The sequence below is a fragment of the Acanthaster planci genome, linkage group LG15 (assembly GCF_054643075.1).
Source record: "Acanthaster planci isolate LZ-2023a linkage group LG15, COTS_SCS, whole genome shotgun sequence".
Taxonomy (NCBI): Eukaryota; Metazoa; Echinodermata; class Asteroidea; order Valvatida; family Acanthasteridae; genus Acanthaster; species Acanthaster planci.
Genome location: NC_141791.1, coordinates 4,316,032 through 4,340,935, shown reverse-complemented (window position 1 = coordinate 4,340,935; position 24,904 = coordinate 4,316,032). Strand labels below are relative to the sequence as shown.

At 44.5% G+C, this 24,904-nt stretch overlaps 1 protein-coding gene across 1 annotated transcript; it reads left to right on the top strand.

Annotated features, from left to right (window-relative positions):
- Positions 1-23,875, top strand: prdm13 (PR/SET domain 13). The gene is made up of 3 exons (XM_022251907.2): positions 1-855; positions 8,941-9,181; positions 21,188-23,875. Exons 1-3 carry the CDS (start codon positions 523-525, stop codon positions 22,855-22,857), a joined length of 2,244 nt encoding a protein of 747 aa, XP_022107599.1. The 5' UTR covers positions 1-522; the 3' UTR covers positions 22,858-23,875.
- The last annotated feature ends 1,029 nt before the right edge of the window (positions 23,876-24,904 follow it).

Sequence of the window (24,904 nt, the reverse complement as noted above, 5' to 3'; positions counted from 1 at the left end):
ATCTACGGGGAGAAGAAACAAGCAGTAAATCCCACCGACCGCATATCATGCAAAATTGGCTTAATTTCTGGTCCTGGATTGGATGGACAGGGGAAAAAATATGCAAATTGCTGCCGAAACTTTCTCGCTTCGTACAGAAGTGCAGCGCACGGTGCGAATCGGTCGGGTGGTCGTAAGGCCCACAGCGCCGGCGCGGAGCTGTGACCGACAATGGCTTAAGCGAGCCCGGTGACTGGCTGGGCGCTCGATACCGCGCGCCCCTGTGCACATGCGCAACAAGTAGGCGCTCGTTTTCAATAAAACCAGTCATCGCCCGGTAAAACGCTGCAAAACTGGTCTTTGTTGACTCCTCGGAATCACAGCTGTTTCTCGCTAATTTTTTCTCACCGGTCTCGTTCACTATCTCGTTTCTGTTGTCGTGGAGGCGAAACACGTCCATGTCTGTATAGATAAGCTTTTTTTCATTCATTTTTTCCTCTGCCGTTTGTAATACGCGCGGTGTGTTCAGCATACATTAGGTATATGAAGCCGAGCAAGGTCCCCCTTCAGTTGCGGCTTGGGTTCCAGGAGGGTACACCCATGATCGAGTCCGGATCAGGACCAAGTGTCGTTGTCGTCGCTGCTTCTGCTGCCGCTGCTGCCACCACCAGGCTCAGGGGGATGTTCCCTGTCGTAGACCTGCCCCACGCTTCCCCGATGCTGGGACGGGCCGGCTCAGCCAAGGGCTCGGACATCGAGACCAGCGTGTGGACCTCGACTGAGATACCGGCCGATGTCAGCTTTGGCCCGTTTGATGGAGAGTTCCGCCTGGGTGCCGCCATGAAGGACTGCCGGGACAGCCCATACATGCTAGAGGTGAGTCACGAGGGTGGAAAAAAAGCTGAAGAAAAAATCAATAAACGCTCTGGTGTTGCAACAAAATGATGATAATGTTGACGATAATATTTTGTTTGGGATTGATATTCTTTTGTACAGAGGACTGTGCCATAAATCAGTTACAGCTCATTTTTCCTATTACTCAGAATCGTAGCACGAGAATGAGAATGCAATGTTTTTTGATTAATTTAAAATATTTAAAATATCGTTTTGGTCATTTTAGATGAAGGTATATATTGCAAATGATTACATCTGAAAACTGTGTCTTCGATTAATTTTATTTTAAACCAAAAAACAAAATTATGAAGCGCCCAAATGATAAAATAACAATGAGTAAATATGTGAAAAGGGCAAGTTCAGGTTATCTCGGGTACAGACAGGACGTGTTCTCCCACTGATAAAGATTGAAGCAAGTTGGCGTTTCTTCAGCGAACCCATTACCGTTTTAAACATTAATGTGCACACGCCCACAAAAGACGAGACATTAAGAAAAATGGCAATGAGACCATTTTATTGTAATGCTTGTAATTTCTGAAAAATTACCATACCATCATTTACCATGCAAAACGTGTCCTAGAAAGTTGTTGAAAATCTCCACCAATCACAACCGGAACAGTGGTCTGACGGAAGGTGCGCCCTCAGTGGTTAGATCTTGACTTGGTTTTACTGAACTTTGAGAGGAGTGGAGCATTCCAATTCAAGTTCCTCACCTGTGTTGGAAATGGAGTCCCTCCTCCATTGGTTAAAAACAGTTTATTTCTATCATTGGGCTAAAAAGTGGAACATCCTACTGCTTCGGTTTACGAGGGGCTTTGGATCTTACCGACGAGTTTTCCACACGTCTTGAAGCTCAGCTTGCAATTTTACTCTGGTCAACCTTGTACGTTTTGGGGTTTTGTACATGTTATATTCTTTCATAAGAATTTCTGACGTGACATGCCTTCTACGATAGGATGTAGCGTTGTAAAATTCCGATTATTTCAGTAGTGCGTAGTGTCAAGATTGCGATTTGACAAACGCACCCTTCTTGCAATGATATTTTGTGGGGACCCATTACAATGATAACAAATCAAATTTGCTTTCTCTTCAGAAGCGAAAACCTGAGCTATATCCATTTTCAAAATATATTTGTTTCATTATCATTGTTAGGTCTTTTTTGGGGGGGATGGGTTCTCTGATGAAGGGAATTGTACAAGTAACTCAACTAAACTTGTTGAAAAGGTAGTGACACAAAACGTAAATCTATCTCCCAGTGAGGCTGGCCACAAAAAGGGAAGCGTGCACTTTTACTTGCGAGTACAATTGGAAACCAATCAGCGTCCTCACTAACACATACACAGCATTTTGCAGGTATCCATTCAACACACTGTGAAGGAAATGAGGCTGCAGAATCGATATAGGCTATGTAATTTTCTCGTAAGGTCTTCTTGCTGGTAGTTTTTTATTACCCATGTAAGGAAAACACCCGCTTGGAGAGGGTGTTTGCATTAATGTCCGCGCAAAAACAAGGGCTGCTAGTATGACATTATGATGACTATTTCTTGCAGTGTGCCGCAACATCGCTGAATCTGATCGTATAAGGGCTTAAAATCAAATCAAACAAATCTGGCCTTGTCCGTCAAGAGCTTTATTGACTCTTGTGGCGGACGAGATGATATGGTGGATTGAACTTTTCATTTGAACTTGACTTGCCGGGAAACTTATCAGAATGTGAAACTTCTGTCGAGTGACGGTTACTGAAATGAGAAGAGCAAAGAAAAAATCAAGAGAAAAACACCCAAAGAAAACTGGACAAAAAATGAAGTCACGTTGATGCAGGGCCAGGGCGATATTGCAATGTTGCAAGCAAATAAAGCGACTATGAAACGAACCGAGTCAAAAGTATTCCTTCGTGACGTTGTTCATTCTCTATCACCCGTGAACAGAACCTGTGCCTTACGGTAGCATAACTGGGGCGGGGGGATTAAACAAACCCCCTCCATACAAGAGGCCTGTGTCCCAATTTGCCCCCCCCCCTGCCGCTCAGAGATTATCGAAGGCAAACAATGTGGCGAATGTCCACCCTGTTGGTAAGTGCCGAACCCACTGAGTGTCTCCCTCCAGAAAACGAGGGCCCCTCTTGCGCCCTCTTCAAAACTCACCCCATCACGCCACTGGTGTGCCATGGCATGTGTTTTGACTCGTGCTTCACTTGTAATGGAGCTGTAAATGGGCTCTACGACGAGGTTGGAGGCCTCTCTCATCCCTGTACTAAAAACCACGCCCAGTTGCAACCCCAACAACCAACACATGCAGTGTCTTAGCTCAGATTTAGACAGAGTCGAGATAACTGCTCTAGTGGATTAATTTATTCAAGCATATGGCCGTACATATTCCGAGGAAGGATGTCCCCCCCTCCCGCACGCCAAAACGACGCAGTTTCCCCATAGAGGACAAAAAATGCACTCCTCTGTATGGCTCCCCTACCGGAAAATATTTTTACGAGCAGGGAGTCCAGGAGACTTTCAGTTCTTGTGAGCATCAACACACCAAGTTTCCCCCTTTTTGTTCCAAAAGAGCACAAAATCTATTACTTTTGAAAACTTTGTTCAAAAGGGGTCCCATATATTACCAGCCACCTTCCCTCGGCTGAAAATATCCTGGCAGTCCCACTGCTTAAGGATCACCCTGCGGGGGGTCTCCGGCGCAGGGGCAGGGGTTCATGCTTATACGATGCAAGTTTTCAGGAACGTATCGCGTGACTTCTTTTGTGGAATAGCACGCCCTACCTGTAACTTTTGATTGGAAAGCTCGTTCAAACCTGGGCTCAGTGGTCCCTTTTGTGTCCCAAACGTGAGTCCGACTGTCCCATATGGCAGAGCATTTCGCTCGGATCAATGACAGCGGTTCTTCTTGCCGTCACGGCCAGGGTCTCGCCACTCTATGGTCGATCCCATTGTCGGATTAAAAATGACTGGCATTCGGCAGTGTAGTGGTACGGGTACCCATATATAATGCATTGCCTGACGAAGAGGCATTGGTTACTGCCTTTGTCACTGGCTTGCTTCTACCACTGTCGTTTATATAATGATTGCTACTACCAAGTCTGTCCACTATCGCCACTGTAAGAAGCGTCAAATGCATTGTGATCATCCTTGTCGCCTTTTACTAACGTCGCTGACAGTTGTCATTGTCGTGGCAATCACCGTCTTCATCCTCACCTTGAAACATTCCTCGCCCCCCTTGCCATGTAATGCTGGAGTTTATAGTGGCTCAACGTATGCAGTTGTGGCTATAACTATCGAAACTCTCAGAATCACCTGTTCAAAACTACTTGTCATTTTTTCGGACCCTTTTAACAGCTCTGTGTGAGAAAGATACCTTTTTATCTATTGAAGTTTCTGCAAAATTGACCAGTGGACCCGGGTGTTACAGCACGAGAACGACAAGTGTCCTTTTGGGATGGGGTCACCTCTTTCAGAAAGTGGGGGCAAAAACATGAACAAAAACTCCAACTGGAACAGGCAATCTGGGTGTGATTTTCCGAGTGAATGGAATAATTGTTGTAAAGGGAGTATTAGTAAAACGCTGACGTCACGTCACATGAAAACTTACTCTTCCTCTCTAGAGTCATTTCACAGTTGTTGTTTTTTTTTTAAAGAGGGGGCATCTTGAACATCAACAAAGTTCCAACCGTGTAACCTAAATTTTGATTTTCAAAGACATCGACTTGACAAACACTGAATGAATCGCTGATGTCCGTAGTGCATTAGTTTGGAGCGTATAATTGCCATAATGTAAGAGAGAAATTCATAAGAGTTGGCCCCATAAGGCGTGTTTTAACCATACATTTTCTAAATTCAAACTTTTCATCTGATGCAATCATTGAAGTAATGACTCTTCTTTGAGGCTCAATTAACCAACTTTACCCGAATGTACGCCCCTCCCACAAAAGATTTGCGAAAATAGGTGGCAAATTATATAACTCAGAAAGCAATGCCTCGGAAGAACTCCTCTGGTTTTAAAAAGAAAGTGGCACGGGGGGGGGTTGTGTGTCTGTTCCATCCAAACTTGAAGAGTGTGCCCAGAACTGCATAATTATAAACTACATTAGTGAAGGCCAAAGATAAAGTCGAGGTCCTACATTATGTCCCGTAAGTCTCCGATCAATGCATAAGCGCGTAATGCACACGCACGTTAGCGAGTGGTTAGCTACGCTCAGCCGTTTTATGCGGGTATGAGTATGGGAAAATTACTGCGCTCGATTCACTTTGCAGTCGCCTTTCTTTGAAAACAACTTCAAATAAACACATTCAAATAAAAATATGAAGCATGTCCCCACAGTAAAGCTTCGGTTGAGGACTCCCTTTGTTGGGCGAATATCACTTTTGGCAAATATCAGTTTCATTAATTAGAACTTTCCTCTGCAGATTTGTACGGGTATACACATGAAATTTAATTTACAAGAACTTTGTGACACGGTCTCGCATGACTATGAACGACTTTGTTGCCGTTCGGAACTTGATCGATCGTTCCCGTCTTGTCCAACGTGTCGCACCGGTAGACATAAAGCCTCTTTTTTGTCTTAAAAGATGAAAGAGCCGCCACCTTAGGAATGGTACTACCATCATATTTGTTTGATTGAGGATTTCGCACAGATGAAAAAATCGACGTTGTAGAAAGTAAATACCTATCCTTCCTTTCAAAGCTCTCCGACTCAAAACCCCTAAGCGAGCTCCGATTACACATCCAAAAGTCGCGGTAGGAATCCATTCAGCAAAATTGCCATTCTGTGAAAGAAAGTCTGATTGCGCTTCACCGAGCATCGATGGTTTTATAGCATACATCTGTTCAAAGTGTAAAATGAGTACAGAAGCTCTTCACTGAAAAGCCGGTTCAATTCAACCATAAACTCATAAGCAGGTCAACAATTATAGAAACGCTTTTTGTTACCCTAGTATCAGTTTTTATGTTCATTGTTATCGTCATGTGAGGGCGCTGTAACTAGTCATAATTTTTTTGAGTAAGTCACCCAACTGGATAGCAATTTTTAAGTATGGCATTACTACAATATCATTGTGGACATACCAGCTCTGATCATGCACCTTCTCAACATCTTACAGCGTTCAAGAGCAGTCCTTTGGGTAGACTGATTAAAACTCCCAACAAAAAGTGCATTATTTAACTTAACGCCTGTAAAGAAGACCAATACAAAAAAGAAGACAAAAACCCACAGATTGTAAAAAAAAATCAGATTTTGTATCGATCACTTTAAATCTGAAAAGAGCGCTTTACTACACAGCCATAGTTTGAGCTGTTTGAGAGAGTGACTTTACGTTGGCAGTCACTAACTTTGAGAACAGACTTGACATGCAAGCGTTTTGCATGGGGTAGTTTGGGCTTCGTGTTCTGCGTGCGTGGCAAGGAGGACCTAGTCTGGGGGCGGGACCAGCTCATGCATGACCTCCTTAAAGGCCACTTTGTTTCCTTTACTAAAGAAATTATAGGGTCCACTCGTCTGTTGCTTACGCTACGGGTTCTCGAAAATGATCGCTCATTCTCTTTTTATATTTCCTGCTTGGTCTCACCCCCAGTGACTTGCTCCTTGCCAAGGACTTCGACGCAAAGAAGCCCCGTTTTATTGTTTTCATCCCCTTTGAGGGTCCGAGCCTCTTCTCCCCGAGGACCGATTAGTCCGAATAACTACCCGCCGAATCCGGTAGATCTCGCCTAATTAAACACCGTAATGACTTCTCCGGGAGTTCGCGTCTTGCGAGCATTCACTCCGTCACCCTACCCCAGAAATCTCTTTCTCGGTGGGGATCAAGAGCTATTCTATTTTTACCAAATCACTGCTCAGTTGAAGCAATCAATTACCCGTGTGCCAGGAGACACGCAACTACGTGTGCCGGATTCAGGGTTAGAATATTCAGTAGGACTGTGCCCAATCAATGCCTACACTAAAAGTTGGGCACCTACGAAAAGTTTGAGGGCTGACGAAAAACACAGCGTGCCAAAAATGCATATACGCCTTTGCAAACATAACGAAAGTTTTAACAACTATTTGCGTCCTTTTAAGTTGATTTTCCTACTGTGGGGAACTTAAAACGAGACTCTGTGTAACTTCGTGGGGCTTCAGCCCTATAACCAGCTCTATGATGGTACTCGACGGTACCTGAATCAGAATGGGACCTACTGAGTATTGGCATCTATGGCCCCCAAACCGGTGCCTCTATGGACTGCGGAACACTTCTTTATTCCTAAAGACCAAGGAGTTATCAGTGGGTTGGTATAGCTAAAGTGGTTTAAGTTCGTCCACAGTGCGACATGGACATGCCTTTTGAATGTCCATGGGTTAGTATTGCATTACCCGCGTGGTGTCCCGCCGAATAATCTTTACGTTCCGTATCTTGGCACCAATGAAGTACCACTGGAATTCTGAACCCCAAATACATCATTGAGAGCGAAGGGGGACCAGCCAATAGACTTATTAACGTAAAAGCCATCTTTGCTCGTGTTCCCTGGATCTATCTTATCCATCGTAATTTGTTAAATAGAGTTATGCCAGACTATTTTGGATATCAAGTCTCCCTTTAAATCGGAGGCTTAAATTAGGCACATGTACCATGAAGCACATAATTTGAATTATTCATTAGAGTTAGGTGGCATTACTTTTTGATAAACTTTTATGACTTGTAAACTTTGATTTTTTTCTTGTTGTTAAAATTTTAATTAAGTTAAATTCCAAAACCACATGGGGACCGAGGTAGGCCTGTAAACCTACTACAAGTTGGGTCGTAGACTTCTGTATAGTCTGCAGTGAGTTTGTCTGAAGTCTGCAACGGTCCTCCATCAGCGGCCGCTTTCAAACAAAAAATAGTTGCAAAGAGCGTTTTTGAGCATTCAAGGTCATCGCACATGCGTCCTTTGTCTCTGTATTCGTCTCAGTGAGAAGCATGGCAGCACATTAGCTGTAATCGACGTAACGTTCGTAGAGACGCCAACGAACAAACGCTTTGCATGAAACGGGATCCCACTACACAAACCCGGTTTTGCTCCTCCGCTATAATCGGATTTGTGGGATTCGACCCGGAGTAATTTTTGTGCGTACAATTCTTTTCTTTGCCTGACCATTTTGGCAAAGGGTCATCTCCTGGGTGAATGCTACCACCTCCTTGCGGTCTGGTCTCTCCAAGGGCCCCCCGCTTCCCACTCATCTCATTCTTTGGGCGGTCATTTATCTCTTTCTACTGTCTTCAAAATGACCGCGCGTCTATGTGGCTTATCCCACCTTTACTGGGGCATCTTTTGTGATGGCACCGAACACCAGTCACTGTCTGCGGACCTGGAGTAACAACAGCATGATACTGTAGAAAGTGGGCCTAATAAAAGAAAGTTGTCCTGAAGAACAGCATTGGGGTGCAGCTCAGTCTGAGGCCTACACACCTACGTCCTGTCTATAACCTAAGGACACACATGCACACTAAGAATACCCCTCGAATTTTTGCTCTGTAAATATCGTGACGAAAACGAGAAATTTTGAGTTGAAAACGAAAAGGGATGAGGTATATGTTTTCTCGCGGGGGTGTCTTAATGTGTGCCATCACACACGGAAACCACGCGGAAACCACCATCGTATGGTAACATATTTTGTAGCATCGCATGATATTACTGCAGTAAATGGCATTTGGGAACTTCCTCCTGTAAAATGTAAAAACTTACATTGGTCAGAGAGGGAAGGAGGAGGAGGCTAACCTCCCAACCCCGCCCACCTAAGGCTTGAGGCTAGTAAGACTGGGTCCGAATCTCCGAATTACTTGGCTATGGCGTGAATTACACACGACTCCATGGGAAATGTCTGTGTCCACTGCACCATAGGCTCTTGTGTAATTTCAGGCCACAGCCAACTAATTCGGACACGGCCTACCTCACTTATTATCAGTAAAACGAAAGATTGTGCAGAGCCCTGACCACTACAAACGACTGTGGGGCGTGTCGTCCTGATTTTAGTAGTAAAACTGTATCTTCAACTAAGATCAATAGAGCTGGTCGGAATGCATTTTCCCCCTTTTTGTCCCCTTATAGGTCAAATACTCCGAAGGTCGGCTGGTCAGCGGCCCTGACTCCCATCCCACCCGCTGGATGAGATTTGTCGCCGCGGCGCACGACGACCACGAACAGAACCTTTCGGCTGTTCGTTCGCCAGAGGGGCGGGTGATGTTCCGAACTAATCGCAGCATCCTACGAGGGGAAGAACTCCTGGTCTGGTACACCAACGCATTTGCCGAGTACCTGGGAATGCCTTTAGCAGTCAACCACTACCGAGGTAAGAGACAGTTTAGTGATCTTGGACCAGAGCCCTGTATTAAAAGAGCTATGAAATGAGTTTGACTATTACAAAGTGCACGACGCCATTTTGTTTCCACAACTGTACAAGTAGGTTGTGGAGAGCGAAGCTACACTTGGATCAGAAAATGGCTATGTAAGTTAGAGTCGAGTGAAATGACACAGGAATGCTGGAAGTTAAACGATTGGTCGTTTCGTGTGTAAGCACACATGCAGACTTGAAAAGACCAAGAGTTTGCAACGCGTTGACCAATCACTGTGCCAAACGCGCGTTGGGTCGACAGATTTCGCGCACTGTAATTGGTCAATGCGTTGCAAACTCTTGGAGGGGCACTATTGTGAATCGCCCATATTGCTATAGGAGAGACACTTTTTATGGAGGGTGCTTTACTTATATTTAAATTGAGAGATCGTGTGTTGAATCCAAATAACTCTCCAGGATGATAATTTGGAACATTGTATGATTTTAATTAATGATACGACGGAAGTTTCAAAGGTTCCAAGTAGAATAATTTGAGAGGTTGAAACAGACGTTTTCCAGTGGAGGTGGAAATCAATATTTCTCGATTACGAAACGGTGGCCAAACCCAACCTTTTGCATTTGTAGCTACTAGTTTCCTCCTTGTAATTCCGGACTGGAGTTAAGCATTCACATTAATAACTTTTGTTGTTAAATGCAATTCATTGATATGTTTACCGGCCGACTAGCTCCGACATCTGGCCGGTCCAAAGTTCGTGCATTTGGCATTGGATATTATCGATTTCTGGTCAATAATTATGATGTCTTGGTGATTAATGTCCACGCCTTTTTCATGTGAGCCTCATTATAGAACCCCCGAAGAACCTGTAGAGTGTTATGTCCCTCCCAGATGAGTAAACAGTAGACAACAAACAGACGTGACTGCTCGAAACCACCGCCACGTGCGCTGTTCGTTGTCCGCTGACTGACGTCGCGCCTCATCTGGTTTCCAAGGGTTTGTTTCGCGCCATTTGTGTCGCTCTATCATAAGCTCTGACACCAGTAACACCATCCGTCGATGATTTGGCTGACAACGTCCTAACTAAATTAACGGTATCTGCCGCGCTGGGTAAACAGACAGCCGTGAAAAAGTGATCAGAAACGCAGCCGCGTGGGGAATTTTCCTGTCTGCGTGACATTGATCATTTACATTTGCCGTGAGCAAACCGTTCCAACATGCGCTCGATACTGAAGATTGCATATTTTAATGCACATTTTACTGAAAGGACGTAATTACTATGCACTCACCGATTTGGCATGCTGGCTTTGGGTGTTTGATGGGGCGATTGATACATGCTTCGTGCAAGGGCGGATCTAGAATCATATTTTCAGTGGGACCAAACCTGATGTGCGTTTTTTGGGGGTGAGGCAAACATTTTGGTTTTTCACGCTATTTTCTCTTGACTCTCTGAAGGGAGAGGCTGCATTTCAGGCCTTTTTAAACGCATTTGGAAGGAGGAAAATTGAAGTAGACCAAAACATCGCCTCTCTCTCTCATCATTGTTTTTAAAAGACAATAATTGTTGATAGTTTTAAACCCCTCCATCACGATTTGCCCTTGCTTTTGAGAGTCTTCGCCATGGCATTGGCCAACTTTGAGCCGACCAACTTCAAAGATTCTATCGACACGTTTCCCTTTATTTCTGAAAGCTCACTCCTATTGGACCAAGATAGGCATAAAGTTACTTTTTGGATTCGTTAAAAAATAAAGTTAACTTGAAAGTTCTTGACAAAACGAAACTTTTTTTCGCGATTTCATCTGAGATGCTTTTGTTTGGACTTAAAAGTAAATCGTTCATCCAGTGTCCAAGGAGAAAATTGTTGGACCTGGCTTTGTTACTGTCAGCTCCGGGGGGGTGGTTCATGAAGGAGAGCTAACAACAACGATTTTGAGAACAAAAATATTAAAGTGTTGACGTCGTGTCACCGGAGCACGCAGCCACTCGTAGATTTAAGACAAACCTGACAAAAATGTCAAGATTGCTAAAGTTTGGATCGTGGCACCGCTTGCAAATGGGCTGTGAGAGAAGCTACAGCAGCCCGGCCCAGACGAGTGTACATGAGATAATTTTGTAATGATAGCTCAGCAACTTTGCCAACAAGAGCACAGCTTCGCTTTTGCTCCGGCTTGCAAGTCCGTGTTAGAAGCCGGCCCAAAGAGCTTCGTGACGTCGATGCTGCTGGTGCGGTCGTCAAAGCGGAGCAAATCTTGAGCACGTTTTTTGTTTTGTTTTGTTTTGTTTTGATTTTTGTTTGTTTTTTTTTCATTGGGGGAAGTTAATACGGCCTTACTCCCGCTACGGATTTAATGAAACGCACGGGAGTCATCATGCTTGTACCTACAAGGAAATTCGACGCATTCTCATGTCAGTTTCACAAAGTTAGCTGGAGGGATTCAGTTTGATAAATAAGAAAGAAGGAAGTCCCTTCAAACAATTATTTTTATGAAGTAACTGTCAACAAACCTTTGTTGTCATTTATTTCAAAGTGTTTATTTACCTTTCTTGGGTGAATCACTACAATTAGTTCTCCTCGTTACAAGCAGCATTGTTTATGTCATGCAGTGACATGACAAAATAAACATGTGCCTGAAAACAAACAATCAATCGCTCAAAAATACAACAATCTATTGGTTAATAGTCGTTCATAGTAGTACAAAGCTCAAAAAGTTCATTTCAGAGTGGGGTAGCTAATCATGTTTACTCTGAGAGCGATTATAGTCCTTACGTGAATACATGTATGTGTCTAAACGAGCTAATCCATTTCGTGGGACTCTATGGTGTCATCATGCATCTTTGCCCCAATTCCAACCGACAGAAGTCGGCCAATTACTTGGGCCCTCTGCCCTGGACGTATTATTGGGGCTGGAGTGTCAAACATTCTGTTGCGGACACCGATTTTTTTTCTTTTTGAGCGAGTTAGACTGTTTAATGGGTGAGGTTTGGACAGCTTTCTTGTCACCGGTCTAACATCTCATTTTCTCGGCCGACTGGTCGGACCAGCTCGCCGGTTTTGTCGTCTCGAGTGCGGCATAAGGACCCCTTTTTTGCTGACTTCTCGCCCGTTCATTCTCCAGGGGCGCTGTTAACTTTTCTGTTCCTTTGGGATTCTCTTTCTTGGCTTTTTTCTCAAACTTTAATAACTACCTGAGTTCCACACGTTCCAAACTCCGTTGTCAATGAGCCAGGTGGCATTGTCCAACCTTCTAGTCAGCAACAAAAGGGAAGAGGTCATTCAAGGAAAGAGAGATCAATAAAATTCTTTTTGGACTCAACCACCACCGAATTACGGTATTAGCGAGGATTTAGAGGGCTTGGTTGCGCCTAAGAAGACTTGCAGAGCGACAGGAGAAAAAAAATCTACCATACGCCCCGGAGCGATATTAGCCCTATACTGTCACGGTGTTACATGAAGAAAAAAAAACTCCCTTCAATTAGCCATTGCTTGAATTGCACACGTCGGACGGTAAGGGCAGTAATCGGATTTTCTACCATTCTACGAAGTATAAACTGAAGCCATAAGAAAGGAAAAATTCGTTGTGTTTAGCCATCTGAAATGTGACTATCTGTCAGTGAGTGAGGGCCCGAACATTGTCTGGATTTTTTTCTGGAGGAGCGTCAGCTCACAAGATGTTTGATCGCTAGTTCAACGCGAAACAAGTTCTCAGGACTTCTTCGTTTGACGCTGAAGGGACGGTGTTGCTCTTTTGAGCTGGGCAGGAGTTCGACGGGGCTTTTTTCTGTCACAGTGTCTACACGGTGGGTGTACTCTGGCAGTAACAGTTTGAAACAACTTCCCCCGCGTTTTTCACGGTAGGCTGCTTTGACCTTTTTAGAATACCAGAATAATTTTGATCACTCCGCCTATCTTTTACCACAACAATTTTAGGATGTGTTTGATCGGGGCAGACGAATCTGCGAACAGGCTGGTTGCGATATCTCAGTATTCTGTGTAGATGGGACAAAGAGAGAACAGGTACACCGTTTTGCAACAGTAAGCCCGCCTTTGCCAAAATTGTGCAACAATTCGAAGTAATTAGCAAACATGAATCTAATTGATGCTTGGGGTCGAAGGGTGCATTTACATCCTAAATATGATGGGGGCAGCGAGTGGAAGCTGTGTCCAGAATTTCTGACCAAAATTAACGACTCCATATCTCTTTCAGCAACAGCTGGTTTTCGCGCCGCCATCCAAATTATTTGTTACAACGCAGGTGCAGCAAGCTTAGACACGGTTAGTTATTTTTCACTTTCTCCTCATTTGCGAGGTTGATAAGAAGGGTGAGCATTAGCCGAATGAACTTGCCACGTTAAATGTGGAGTTTGCCAAGGTTTTGGTCTCGATTCTTCGTCTACTGGTGTCGCAAACAATGCTCAGGCGGCCTTATCAAAGTGGTTACTTGATCCAACGACACCAAATTTTGTCTATAACGCTCGATTCAAAATTAAAAACCAGGATGAAAATGAAGCTTAAATTTTATGAGACTTTTTTTTAATGTAGTAAGGATCTTTCCTGCGACCAGGACTGATTTCACTCTTCATTTGGTTATTTGTCAACATTTCACAATGTATTGAGTGTTTTCTCTGGACATTTTACATCTCTGGCACTTCCTTTGGACATCGTAATAATCGCGTGACGTGTTTTCGGTGCAATTTCATATGAAAATTACATCTTGTGAGTAAGTAGGTGACTGAGACCTTTTAAAGTAACAATAGTAATTTTAAAAGAACGACCAGTCCCCTAAGGCCTTATGGATTGAAACTGTATAAAAAGACAATTTGAAAAAGCCTGAGCATTTTAAAAACCCTGTTCGGCATTTGATTGAAAATTCAAGTGGTTAAGTCACGGTGGCAAGAGCTCTGAATTGAGGGACACTGCAGGCCCCACGCGCTCAACAAGTTGAGCAAATTTGACGCTTATCTGATCTGACGCGAAATCATTTTTACGCCCACGAAATGATGGGCTTTCTTTCACGCGTGCTTGCCGTGAACACCAGGCTTCCACTGCGCTCGTGGCGGCGACTTAAAATGGCCACAAGTTGACGGCAAATAGCGGATTACCGCCTATCGTCGTTGAACGGGGTGTAAATACGGGCTTTTTGTTCATGGAAGTTCACTGTAGGGTTTTCAACTTTTCCTCTCTTCTCTCTCCGCACAGCCCTGCCTAACCAAGGCTTTTGTCCCGATGGCCGTCATGACGTTTTTTCATTTCCAAATCCAAACTGGACGAAATACATTTCGTTATTTGGCTCATATCATCGTCAGTTTTTATTGCCTGCGTTACGTATGGCAAACGACTAGGAGTTAATTTATATTTTCAAGGCAAGCTTTGCCTTTTTTATGAAATTGCCGACGACTGATGTTAAAGTCTGGCTTTTGATACTCTGCTAATGCATGCAAAAATAATTTGCCATTTAATGAGTGTGTCTGTTACCACATGCAACAAGACCCGTGATATGCGTTGAAGGTAACCTTTCTTTAGACGGTATATCATTCGAGTAACATGTAAAACGCTTTTTTTTCTGTAGAAAACTTTTTTCCTCTGCCTCAAGGTTGTTTTCTGTTTTATTTTATGAGACATTCTGTACAACTGAACGCCAGACGAAGACAAGAGACCAGATCACTAATCCCCGTTAGAATTTTTTCCTTACCCCCCCCCCTCTCTCCGTTCTGGTCTAACTGCCATTTGTCCCAGCCCAGCGATCGAAGACGAGATAATACGAACACCAGGTGTGAGGTTTCTCTGGGCCGTGTCTCACGGCGTCCAACAGTGGGAGCGACCCGCTACAAAATCCTTCGTGATCGATCACCAAGTAAGCTTGTGTTTGTTTCGGGAGTATCCACTGGTTTGATCAGACCTTGCAAAGAAGAAAAGGCCAAAATGAAAGAAGGGTTTGCACAGTTTGATTCAACTGTGCAGTTTTTGTTTTACGAAAACAAAATATGGAAAACCTTTCGGTGTGATGTATTTTTCACAAAGAGGGGGAATCGTCTCTTTTATTGTTTCTCGCTCCAATGCTGAGGTAGAATGAAGTCCGTCTTTCGCACATAAAGTGCTCCCAGCAGCGCAACGGTTCAACCGACTTATAAAAAAACCACAGGGCCGCTATGATACCCCCCCCCCTTATAATCCTCCTGTGATTAGAGAAAAGAGCTACGATGCGGAGTGGCGGGGGGGGGCTCCCGATGTTAACCGTGTTTGCAAACAACAGTGTTAAGGTTACGGCCACGCACGTTTTCCCGATTGGTTGGCCTCGAAATGCGAAGCTAGGTTTTGGAAACAGGAGCGGTTTTTGGAAGTTTGAGTTTTGTCTCCGCGACGGCTTGCAAACATCTCTGTAACTTTGCGCAGAAGTGGATGCCCGTACATACAATATGGCAAGACGATTTCGGTGAAATTCTGGACTTTTTGCTGTTGTTTCTGTCGTTTTTCTGTCGTTTTTTGCTGTGTACCAGGGTTTTATTTCAGATTACAGCTAACGATGAAACAAAACGTTTGAAATGATTCCACAGGTCATTACATTGTTTGTGTTGTGACCATTTCATCTACCAAACCTCGGACATTTCTTACTCAGTGCAATTTACTTCACAACTGAATCCAGTTCACTCGGGAAAAGATGCTTTGTTGTTTAACCCAATTGTTAATAAGGTCGTACGTAAACCAGTGGTTTACGTTAGCAGTTATGTTTTACGTGAGGTATATACGCCTAGTAAAAGTAGTTTGATAACCATATTGTCATGATAATGACGGAGCTCATTAAATACCAGTATTGGAGGACACGTGTGTGTTGTTTTAATTAAAGGCACCGTCCAAGTTCTTAACTTGAGCCTATACTGGCCGGGCATAACCCTCTGGGCTACACTGTGATCGAAACCTTTACTCGTTGTAATCCACGCTCCTGCATAAAATTATATAAGACTCAAATTTGGCCTGAGCCCCAGCAAATTGGCTCTTCTGAGGACGCATACTGTCTAGCCTTGCTACAAACAAGCGGCGATATCTTCAGCGGCAGCTGGCGACACGAGCAACGACTATTAGAGGGATTTACCCGCACCGGATGTACGTGTTGAGTGAGTGCAGCCAGCTCATCGCGACGTTTAAGTTTTACTGCCCGTACCCATGGACGGGTTTAGGGTAAATCTCCCCTGCGCATCCCTGCCCATTGGATTAGGCTGGAAGCTGGCACTCTTATGCTAAAAACCACCGTGCTATATACTTGAAAACCTTTCTGCTCTATTGCTATGATGAAATTGATCTGTTTCAGCTCCATTGTCAATGTGTGATCCAATTACATTGCCTTACATTTCACGATCTGTTGTTTCTGTCGGACTCATCCATCCTGCTTTTCTTTTTCTGATCACTCCACTTAGAAGCAATTGCCTGTTGAAATTGTTACTAGATACCTCTTGCAAGGCACCGTCATTTTGGGTGTAAATGCACGTTTGTACTATGTACATACAGAACAGCACGTAAAGCGAGAACAAGGTCTTCAAATTCATTCCCTCATGTCGATATTGTGACCGATTCGATTTTTCTTTGGGTTATTCAGATATATTTGCTGGAGAAGATTGCAACATTAGACGGGTGGAAACTTTTCCTGTTTCTTTATCGGACATGAAGCATTTGGTAATCTTGCCATCAGTTTCCAATTTTCTCCAGAATTAAAAAAAATGATTTGTGTCCACTCTGGGGGAAATTGAAATACATGAAATCCATATATGTTTTTGATACATGTTTTCCCTAAAATTTTCTTACATGTTGTAGTCAGAAAAAAAAACTGTTGTGAATCTCAAACGCCTGCAATATGTGAACACAAATGTCGTAGATTTGGCGCCAATGGGCATCCGGTGATGGACATTGTTAAAATGTCTGCGCCGGAGCGTGTTAGAAAACATGTGAAAAATGTCACATACGCCCCCAAGCGCGGACCAACTGCTGAGTGATCCATAATGCATTATGCAGGCAACTACAGATGTGATGAACTTGAGACAAAAAAAAATCATGTCACACAGTAAAATGAGCGTTCTGCAGACTTCGACATGCATTGCAGGCGAGCTGGTATTCCAGTCACATCCTCGCACGAGGTTTGTGTTTGGGTTTCATTCGCGACAAAAAAAAAATGGACAGCATCTGTAGCCGCTCTCACGAGTGCGCAGCAACATAGAAGAGGAAAACTAAACGGGAATTGATGATTGAAACGATGTGCTTGTCTGCTGAACGAAGTGTGACGCACGCACTAAATATAGCGGGCAGAGTTTGAGTTGAGTTCGTGCACAAAAAGGGTGGGCTTTGTCCTAAGCTAGATTGGCCCCTACACGACTTTCAAAGATATGAACGACTGTTAGTGCTGGATAATACATGCATAAGAAAATGTTGTCGCAGCAAAGAAGTGTATGGACGTGCATACAACGTTTGTACGTCCCCTTTGATGCCACACCCGCCATATTGTTGGAATGGTGCTACCGCCGTCAACAGGTTTAACGGCAGTGATCTTTGTGCGGAAATTAAGAACAATTTCATATTGAGCTCCTCTTTAAAGGTCATTTTGTGCATTTGTTTTCCTATATGTAAACAGGTGAATTCTCTCAATCAATTCCAGCTGGTACTTTGTTTTAAGTGACACACTATCCCGTCCTAAAAATATCAATGAACAGACTTTTATGTAATTGAGGACGTTGGTATCTCTGTCGAATGGTACTCCCTTCATATTGACATACCTTGTTCACAACAATGAGTGAACTTGTTTTTAATTTTCCTTTGGTATGGCTGATAGATCCAAGTGATGTATTATATACGACCAGGTACGCGCATCATTCCGGATGAGGTGGTTCTTGTCACGCGGGAACACCTTTACCGTTTCCCGGCATTTTGTGGAAGGACCACCTAAAGCAAAATCCTTCAGTTATCCAGCGATCGATGGCCAACACAAAGTACACGCCAACGATAAAAACAAGTCAGTGCTTCAGGGGCCCAGATTGAGATGATGGAGAGAACCCGGAAAATCGTTCAAGAATGTCACAAATTTGGAGCTGAAACGAGCGGGCTTGTTGGGCGGATCGAAGGCGATCGATGGTATGACAATACGGCCCATGCCCGTAGCGTGTCACACACCCGGTGCGGCCACCACGCGGATCGGGAGACTGATCGGTTGCCAGGCCCTCGTCATGCGTACAGGGAACCCAAGCGACCGAGAAAGAAAAAAACCCGGCAGTACCGGCCGTTGTGTTCCCACCCTTGTGTTTTCACTCACACTCCCTCTCCAGTGTCCCCGTGGAGTGGAGTTCTGCGGCTCGATAGACCGTAGATCTCGTTGATGTTAATACCTGGGGGATCCAACTACTTATCAAGGGGCCCACGATGCCTGGAACACTAACGGTCCAGAGATGTGTAGGTGCTCCAATAAACAGACACAACCATGACGAATTTGATACAGGAGTTATTTAGGACAGAAACAACTATGTCAACCGAACCATCTCAGTTCTTGCAACCTGTAGTTATAGGTAGTTTCTATACACTCAGTGCCCAAATGAGTGGCAATTCGTTTATTTGTTTGCCTATCGCTTCCCAGAATAGCACCACTGGAGGCTTTTCGTCATCCTCGTATGGCATGCATTTCTCAGCCATAGCTTTTCCGTTAGAACTGTAGGATGTCATCTTTGACATTATTGGAATGATAGGGAAACATTCGTTTGTTTGCTTCGCACGCGCTTTGAGGTATCTAAACGGTAAAGTGTGACTAGGATGTTTGGCGGTGCGTCCGAGAGCGAGCAGCCACCAATCAATATAATGTACAGTTGGATGTGACAGCGCAGCTGTGCCTGTGTATTGGAAAGTGCTACGTGTGAATAGTAATCCAGGGCCATGCAACGTTACCATCTCCATGCAACACAGCTATCGTCGCCTGTCATTTTGGTTGCCGACGCCATATTGGCCATCATCGCCACCCCTACCACCACCACCACCGCCGTCACTATCACCACTATCACACTCTAAAAACTCCCTGGTTAAATTTACCCTTTTCCGAGTCTAAAAGTGATTCTTTTCTGGATAATTTGACCCTTTGCAGGATCATTTGACCCCTTATGGGTCGTTTTGGCCTGTTAATAAACTCGGGTCATTTTTTGATGTTGTAAAATGGTCAAAATAACCCAGAAGAGCGTCATGATTTGACCCAGAGCAGGGTCAGGCCCTACGTAGACCCGAAACTTGCTGTCCAGGTCCATCTAATCCGAGAGTTTAGAGTGCGCCAATTATTCCCACCACTGACACTGTTATTATCTTCATCAACAACTTCATTAGCAACACAGTCACCGCCATGCACAGGCGTTCACATAGGAAGAAATTCACGTGACCCATATTTGATCAAACTCTACACACACAACTTCACAGCTATGTGGCCCTTTTCAGCCACAGAAAATATTGAAGAGAAATGCAAACACGCACCTTTTCCTGAGAAGTTTCTGTATTGAGATTTGGTTTTAAAAAAATAGGGTGATGTCAGATTTGAAGTATCATTTATTACCCCTGTGATCAGTTGACAGTTGACGCCTTGAATGAATTCAAATATTTGCGTCTCCACATGTAATAATTTGTTACTCTCTCTCTCTCCTAAACAATACCTGGGACTTGTTTCTTGGTTCATCAAATATAGTTACAATCATACATCGCAACTTAGAGCCCTTTCCAGCCTGAGGCAGAAGACACCAAAACTTCGGGGGAAATGTTTCATTCTTTGATAGCTGCTGCCGGACAAAAAGTTGGCGATAGCCGTTACAAAGATCACCTGTAAGTTGCACATTCGTCAAAGCTTTTGATTCGGAGATTTTCGAATGCGTTGTGGCGCTTGTCATCTTTGTATTAATCCGATTTACGCCGCGCAGGCTGGTGTAAGCAGGTATAATCAAGATCCGTCATTTAGTAGTGAGGATGCTTAATTCGTTACCAGAACAACCTTGGGTAACAGGCGGGTCATTTGGGACTGGTGTATACCGAACTAGGTTTTTAATCTCTTCATCGAGAAGAAGAAGAAAAAACTTGGGATAAAAAAGAAAACTCCGGGGACAATCACTGTGTATCGAAATCTAAATCTGGCATTGGTAGGGTTTTTATCTCGAGGCGGCGATCGCTCATTATCTCCGGGACACGACCTGGAAGAATGGACGAGTTTTGTCCCAGAGAGAAAGGGAATTAAGCGTGAAATGTTGGGCCAACACGATGAGATGTGGGTGCTAGGTTGGGTGGAATGACTTGTTCACAATGCCCGAACCAGAATAGCACTCACAATGATCGCGGGGGATTATCCCCTCCATCCTTAAAATCGAGATCAGATTATTACTTTTGTCGGCGATTCTAAGAGGAAAACGAAAAAAACTGAAGTGGATCTTCGCACAGTGCGACTGTCTTTTGTGCAGACAGTTTCTGTCTTGTCGACAGAGTCAATATTTTGTCCGAGAAGTTGCTCAGTGGTTGTCAAGACCGATGTAGTTTCGGGAACAAGTGTCACAAAGAGGGGTACAGAAGTATCTCTTCATTCTCTGCGCTTTTTCTGCTAGCGCTTGAGGAAGAGTGTATGAGGAGGGGTCCTTGTACACGAAAGCACCGCCATCATTCACTGAGCAGATGCTCACGACACTCTCAGGAATGGTCAGTTTCCCCAGGCTAGTTGTAGGGAATGAGCTGGCCGGAGGACCACCTATACCCAAGTTCTGTTTTTGACACTTGTGGTTCATTCATACGTTGGGGAGGTGTATTGATACTGGGCGAATACTCATCCACTAGTTGTGAGAGGTTCTGCGGGGCTTATGACCGTCCTCGGAAGACGGTGTGTCAACTCGTATGCCCGTGAAAACGTCGATACATTAAGATTATTCATCAGCGAGGCTGTGATTCGCTTCTGTATCTGTACCGCTTGTCCTGACTGTGACTTAACTCATATTTTTTTCTGTTTTCTGTATGTTTTCTGTGCAGGTAAAGACGGGTTCAGTTGTCCAAAGTGCCCGAAGATCTACCGGTATCCGAACACCCTGAAGTCTCATCTTCACTTCCGGTGTACCGGAGCGTCGGCAGTTTGTGAGAGTAGCGCCCCCTCGTGCCGGTCAAGCTCCAGCAAGGAGGAGCGTAGCCTCTGCGCCGGGAGTGCCTTCCACCGGATCGTGTCGACCTCGTCTTCGTCGGGAGCTGGGGAGTCTGTTCCCTCATCGCCGCGGGTCACCAGCGCAAACGGCCACCACCAGCACCACACTTCCCATCATTCTAATTCACACGGGGTACCAGCTGAGGCCAGCCGGACGGCCATGATGGATATCTACAGCTTGGCCCGTAGTGCCCTCAGCGTCGGGGCCGGGCGCAAGATGCACCAGCCGGCCGGCCTGATAGGCGATGGTGCAGGGTCGGCTTTCAGGCCGCACAATCCAAGGCTTCAACCGACAGATGCAGGGGTCCCGCATCAGAAAGAGAAGGAGGGGTTCCGTGTGGTCCGCAGCAGCAAAGACTCCCACGGCCTGTCGCTGCTTCCTACTTCTTCATCTTCCTCCACTTCCCCGTCTTCTTCCTCCACATCCAGGCACGGACAAGGTGAACGCAAAGCGTCCTTCACCGTGGAAAAAATGTTCGGTCTGCCGCGACCGGCAAGCCCGCAACTCGCCCACCACAATTCCGCCATTGAGGACTCACTGCTGCAGCAGCGGCAGAAGGCGTTGGAGAGAAACTGTTTACCCGCAGGCTACCAACCTTGCCCGGTTTCCGCACACCACCATCATCACCACGGCGACACACCAGTGGCGATCGGTCCCCTACACCGTTCGCTGGACCCCTACGCTGGTTTCCCGTACCCGTTCTACCACCATCATCACCACAGCCAACCGGGACTGCATCCTGGCCTATCCCGCTATGGAACTGTCCTACCAGTCCACACTAACGGTGAACTGTACGGTTCGAGTGGCCCATGCTTCTCCTACAAACTTCCTTTCCCTGCCGGTTTGTTGCGCTACCCTGACCCAACGGCCCCACTTGTTGCGTCCGCTGCCAGTGACGTCATGGAATTGAACAAGTATGCTAATCTTGAGCGCAGCCTGACCAATCAGGGGGTGACTGGCTTTCACGACCCCCAACTATTCGCCAATCACCACCCAGCCCCAAACGGCAAGGCCAAGCGGGGCCACTTGTGTATATACTGTGGCAAGCTGTACTCGCGTAAGTACGGACTCAAGATTCACCTGAGGACGCACACGGGCTACAAACCCCTGAAGTGCAAGGTTTGCCTGCGACCGTTCGGCGACCCCAGCAACCTCAATAAGCACATCCGACTTCACGCAGAAGGGGAGACACCATACCGCTGTCAGTACTGCGGAAAGGTGCTCGTCCGACGCCGGGACCTGGACCGGCATATACGGTCACGGCACCCCAACGAGCACGAGAAATCGGATCAAGAGGCGGCGAGCTCTGGCCTGGTCAGAACGTCCCCTCCACCCACCAAGGCGGCGATAGAAGGGGCTATCAAAACCCCGGAATACGGTGTGGAGAACCCAATGTCATCGCCGGACCCAGTGGACAATGATGACGAAGATGACGAAGAAGTTGAAGACGGTGACGACGAACAGGAAATGGACGACGACATGCAGCCCGAAATCGATGTGTGATGACAATTTTGCAGTACTTCTGAAGCACCCAAAATGACAGCCTTATGATGATATTTTTCCAGCCAAAGGCACATTACTATAAATTTTATCCCTCTCTTAGTTCCTTTGAGGTAGAATAATCATCTCTTGGTCGAAATTCAAAGCAAATTACACCCTTAAATGTTCCTGCAAAATTTTGAGTTGTTACCCAATCATGCAGTATCTTTCATTTGAGATTCTCAGTAAGGTTACTTTAAAGCTAAAGAAGATGTTTTGTTCCTGAGCAAGCTCTTTGCAGTGACTCAGTGTGAACTGTATCTTACAAGTTTGTCGTTTCTACGATCTCCTTTCAGTAACATGGGTCTCAGAGAAAAGTACTTATTGATTGGAGGCACAATATAACTCAGGGATACCCACCATCCAAAAGGAATTGAATTCAGCGCCATTCTTCTAAAGTGGTATTGACTAAACATGTTCCACTGGTTCAAACCAGTCTCGCGTTTTATGGCTTGTGTTTACTACAGTACTGTGGTCGGGGAAGGTCTATATTGGCCACCAGTATGTAGGTCTTTGGGAACTTTGGGGAAAGAAAACTTAAAGAATGAAGTTCACCTTGTGAGTAAAAACAAAGTGGCATTAATTGTGAGTTAGCCCTTCACAACCGTTGAAAACAGCTTTTCTGACCAACGAGGAGGAAGCTAGGCAACCTTATCAAATAGTGTTGACATGCATAGCTTTCACACAGCGCATGGTCTTTGACAGTCGCAAGAGCTTTGTTCCCTGAGCAAGTGCAGAAAACGTCGCTCGGTAATCATGAAACATCTGATGCATCTTAATTTAGATAGCGCAATTCAGAGTCCTACCAATAAAAGAAAAACTGAGCAAGAATCATTCTAATCAGAACAGATAGAATTCATATTCAATGTGCAATAGTACTACATGTATTTATTTAAAAAAAATAGTTCTCCAGAATTGAATTGTCGCGAAATCGATGCTTGGTTTGTTATTTTCCAGTGTGAATAAAATTCTCTACTTACAATTCTGATATTTATTTGGTTCGCTATTATGTAATTTAATATGAATGTAATTTTGCTTTAATTAGATTTAGCCTTTCGTAATAAAGCTAAGCTACAGGTTGCTTAACTGAAAGAATGAAATTGATCTTCAATTAATATACACTGAGCGAATAGTCGTAGAAAATAGGTATCTTTGGAATACAGAGCGCTGTTACTATTTATTAAAAATCGCTTGAAATCACGGGTGATCATACGTAATCAATTTTGTACAATTTGGTATCATTTTTTAAAGAAATCAGTGTTGGCGCCCTATTGTGTTTGGCAGTGCCATTTCTTTCGCCCGTATAAAGGAGATTGCTGCCGGCTACACTGCTTATGCACCTAAATAATGGTGTTGTAAATGATCTTTTGAAAAAAAAATATATTCGTAAGAAGGCTCAACAAATAAAATGCATTCCATTTGAAAGATAAAGAAGGCACCGTGGGATTAACATTTGCTCTTTGTCCATCTTTCTTGTGTTAATTAAGGTCTGTTTATTAGATAGACAGACCAGTCACACAGCAAGCAGTTATGCAGGGTGCAATATTTTTGCTTACACAACATATTGGGCATACTACGTTCTTTCCTATGGGAATATGGCTACTGCGAGACCGATAGGAGACTAGTCCACACGCCTCGTGGAAGAAGTTAACCCCCCCCCGGTTGAAATTTCGATCTACCCTTTGAAACAAAAAGATTATAGCCTCCAGTTAAGTCTGCTTATCCCAGCTAGTTGTGTATAACAATTTTGCGTTCAGGAAAATGGCGTATCCAGAGGACGGCAGGGGGAACCTGCCCCCCTGACGGACTTTTTAAACTTTGATTTTTATTGAAATAAATGATTTATTGCTAATATTTTTATTTTAATATTTATCCAATAATTTATGAGCACCAAAACAAGAAGAAAACAACACCACGAAATAAAAGCTAGGACGTTGGGGCAACAAGGCTTTTGGTATTTTTCTCCCGCATCATTTCAAATAAGCCCGAAGCCGCACTCGCTTTTGAATTT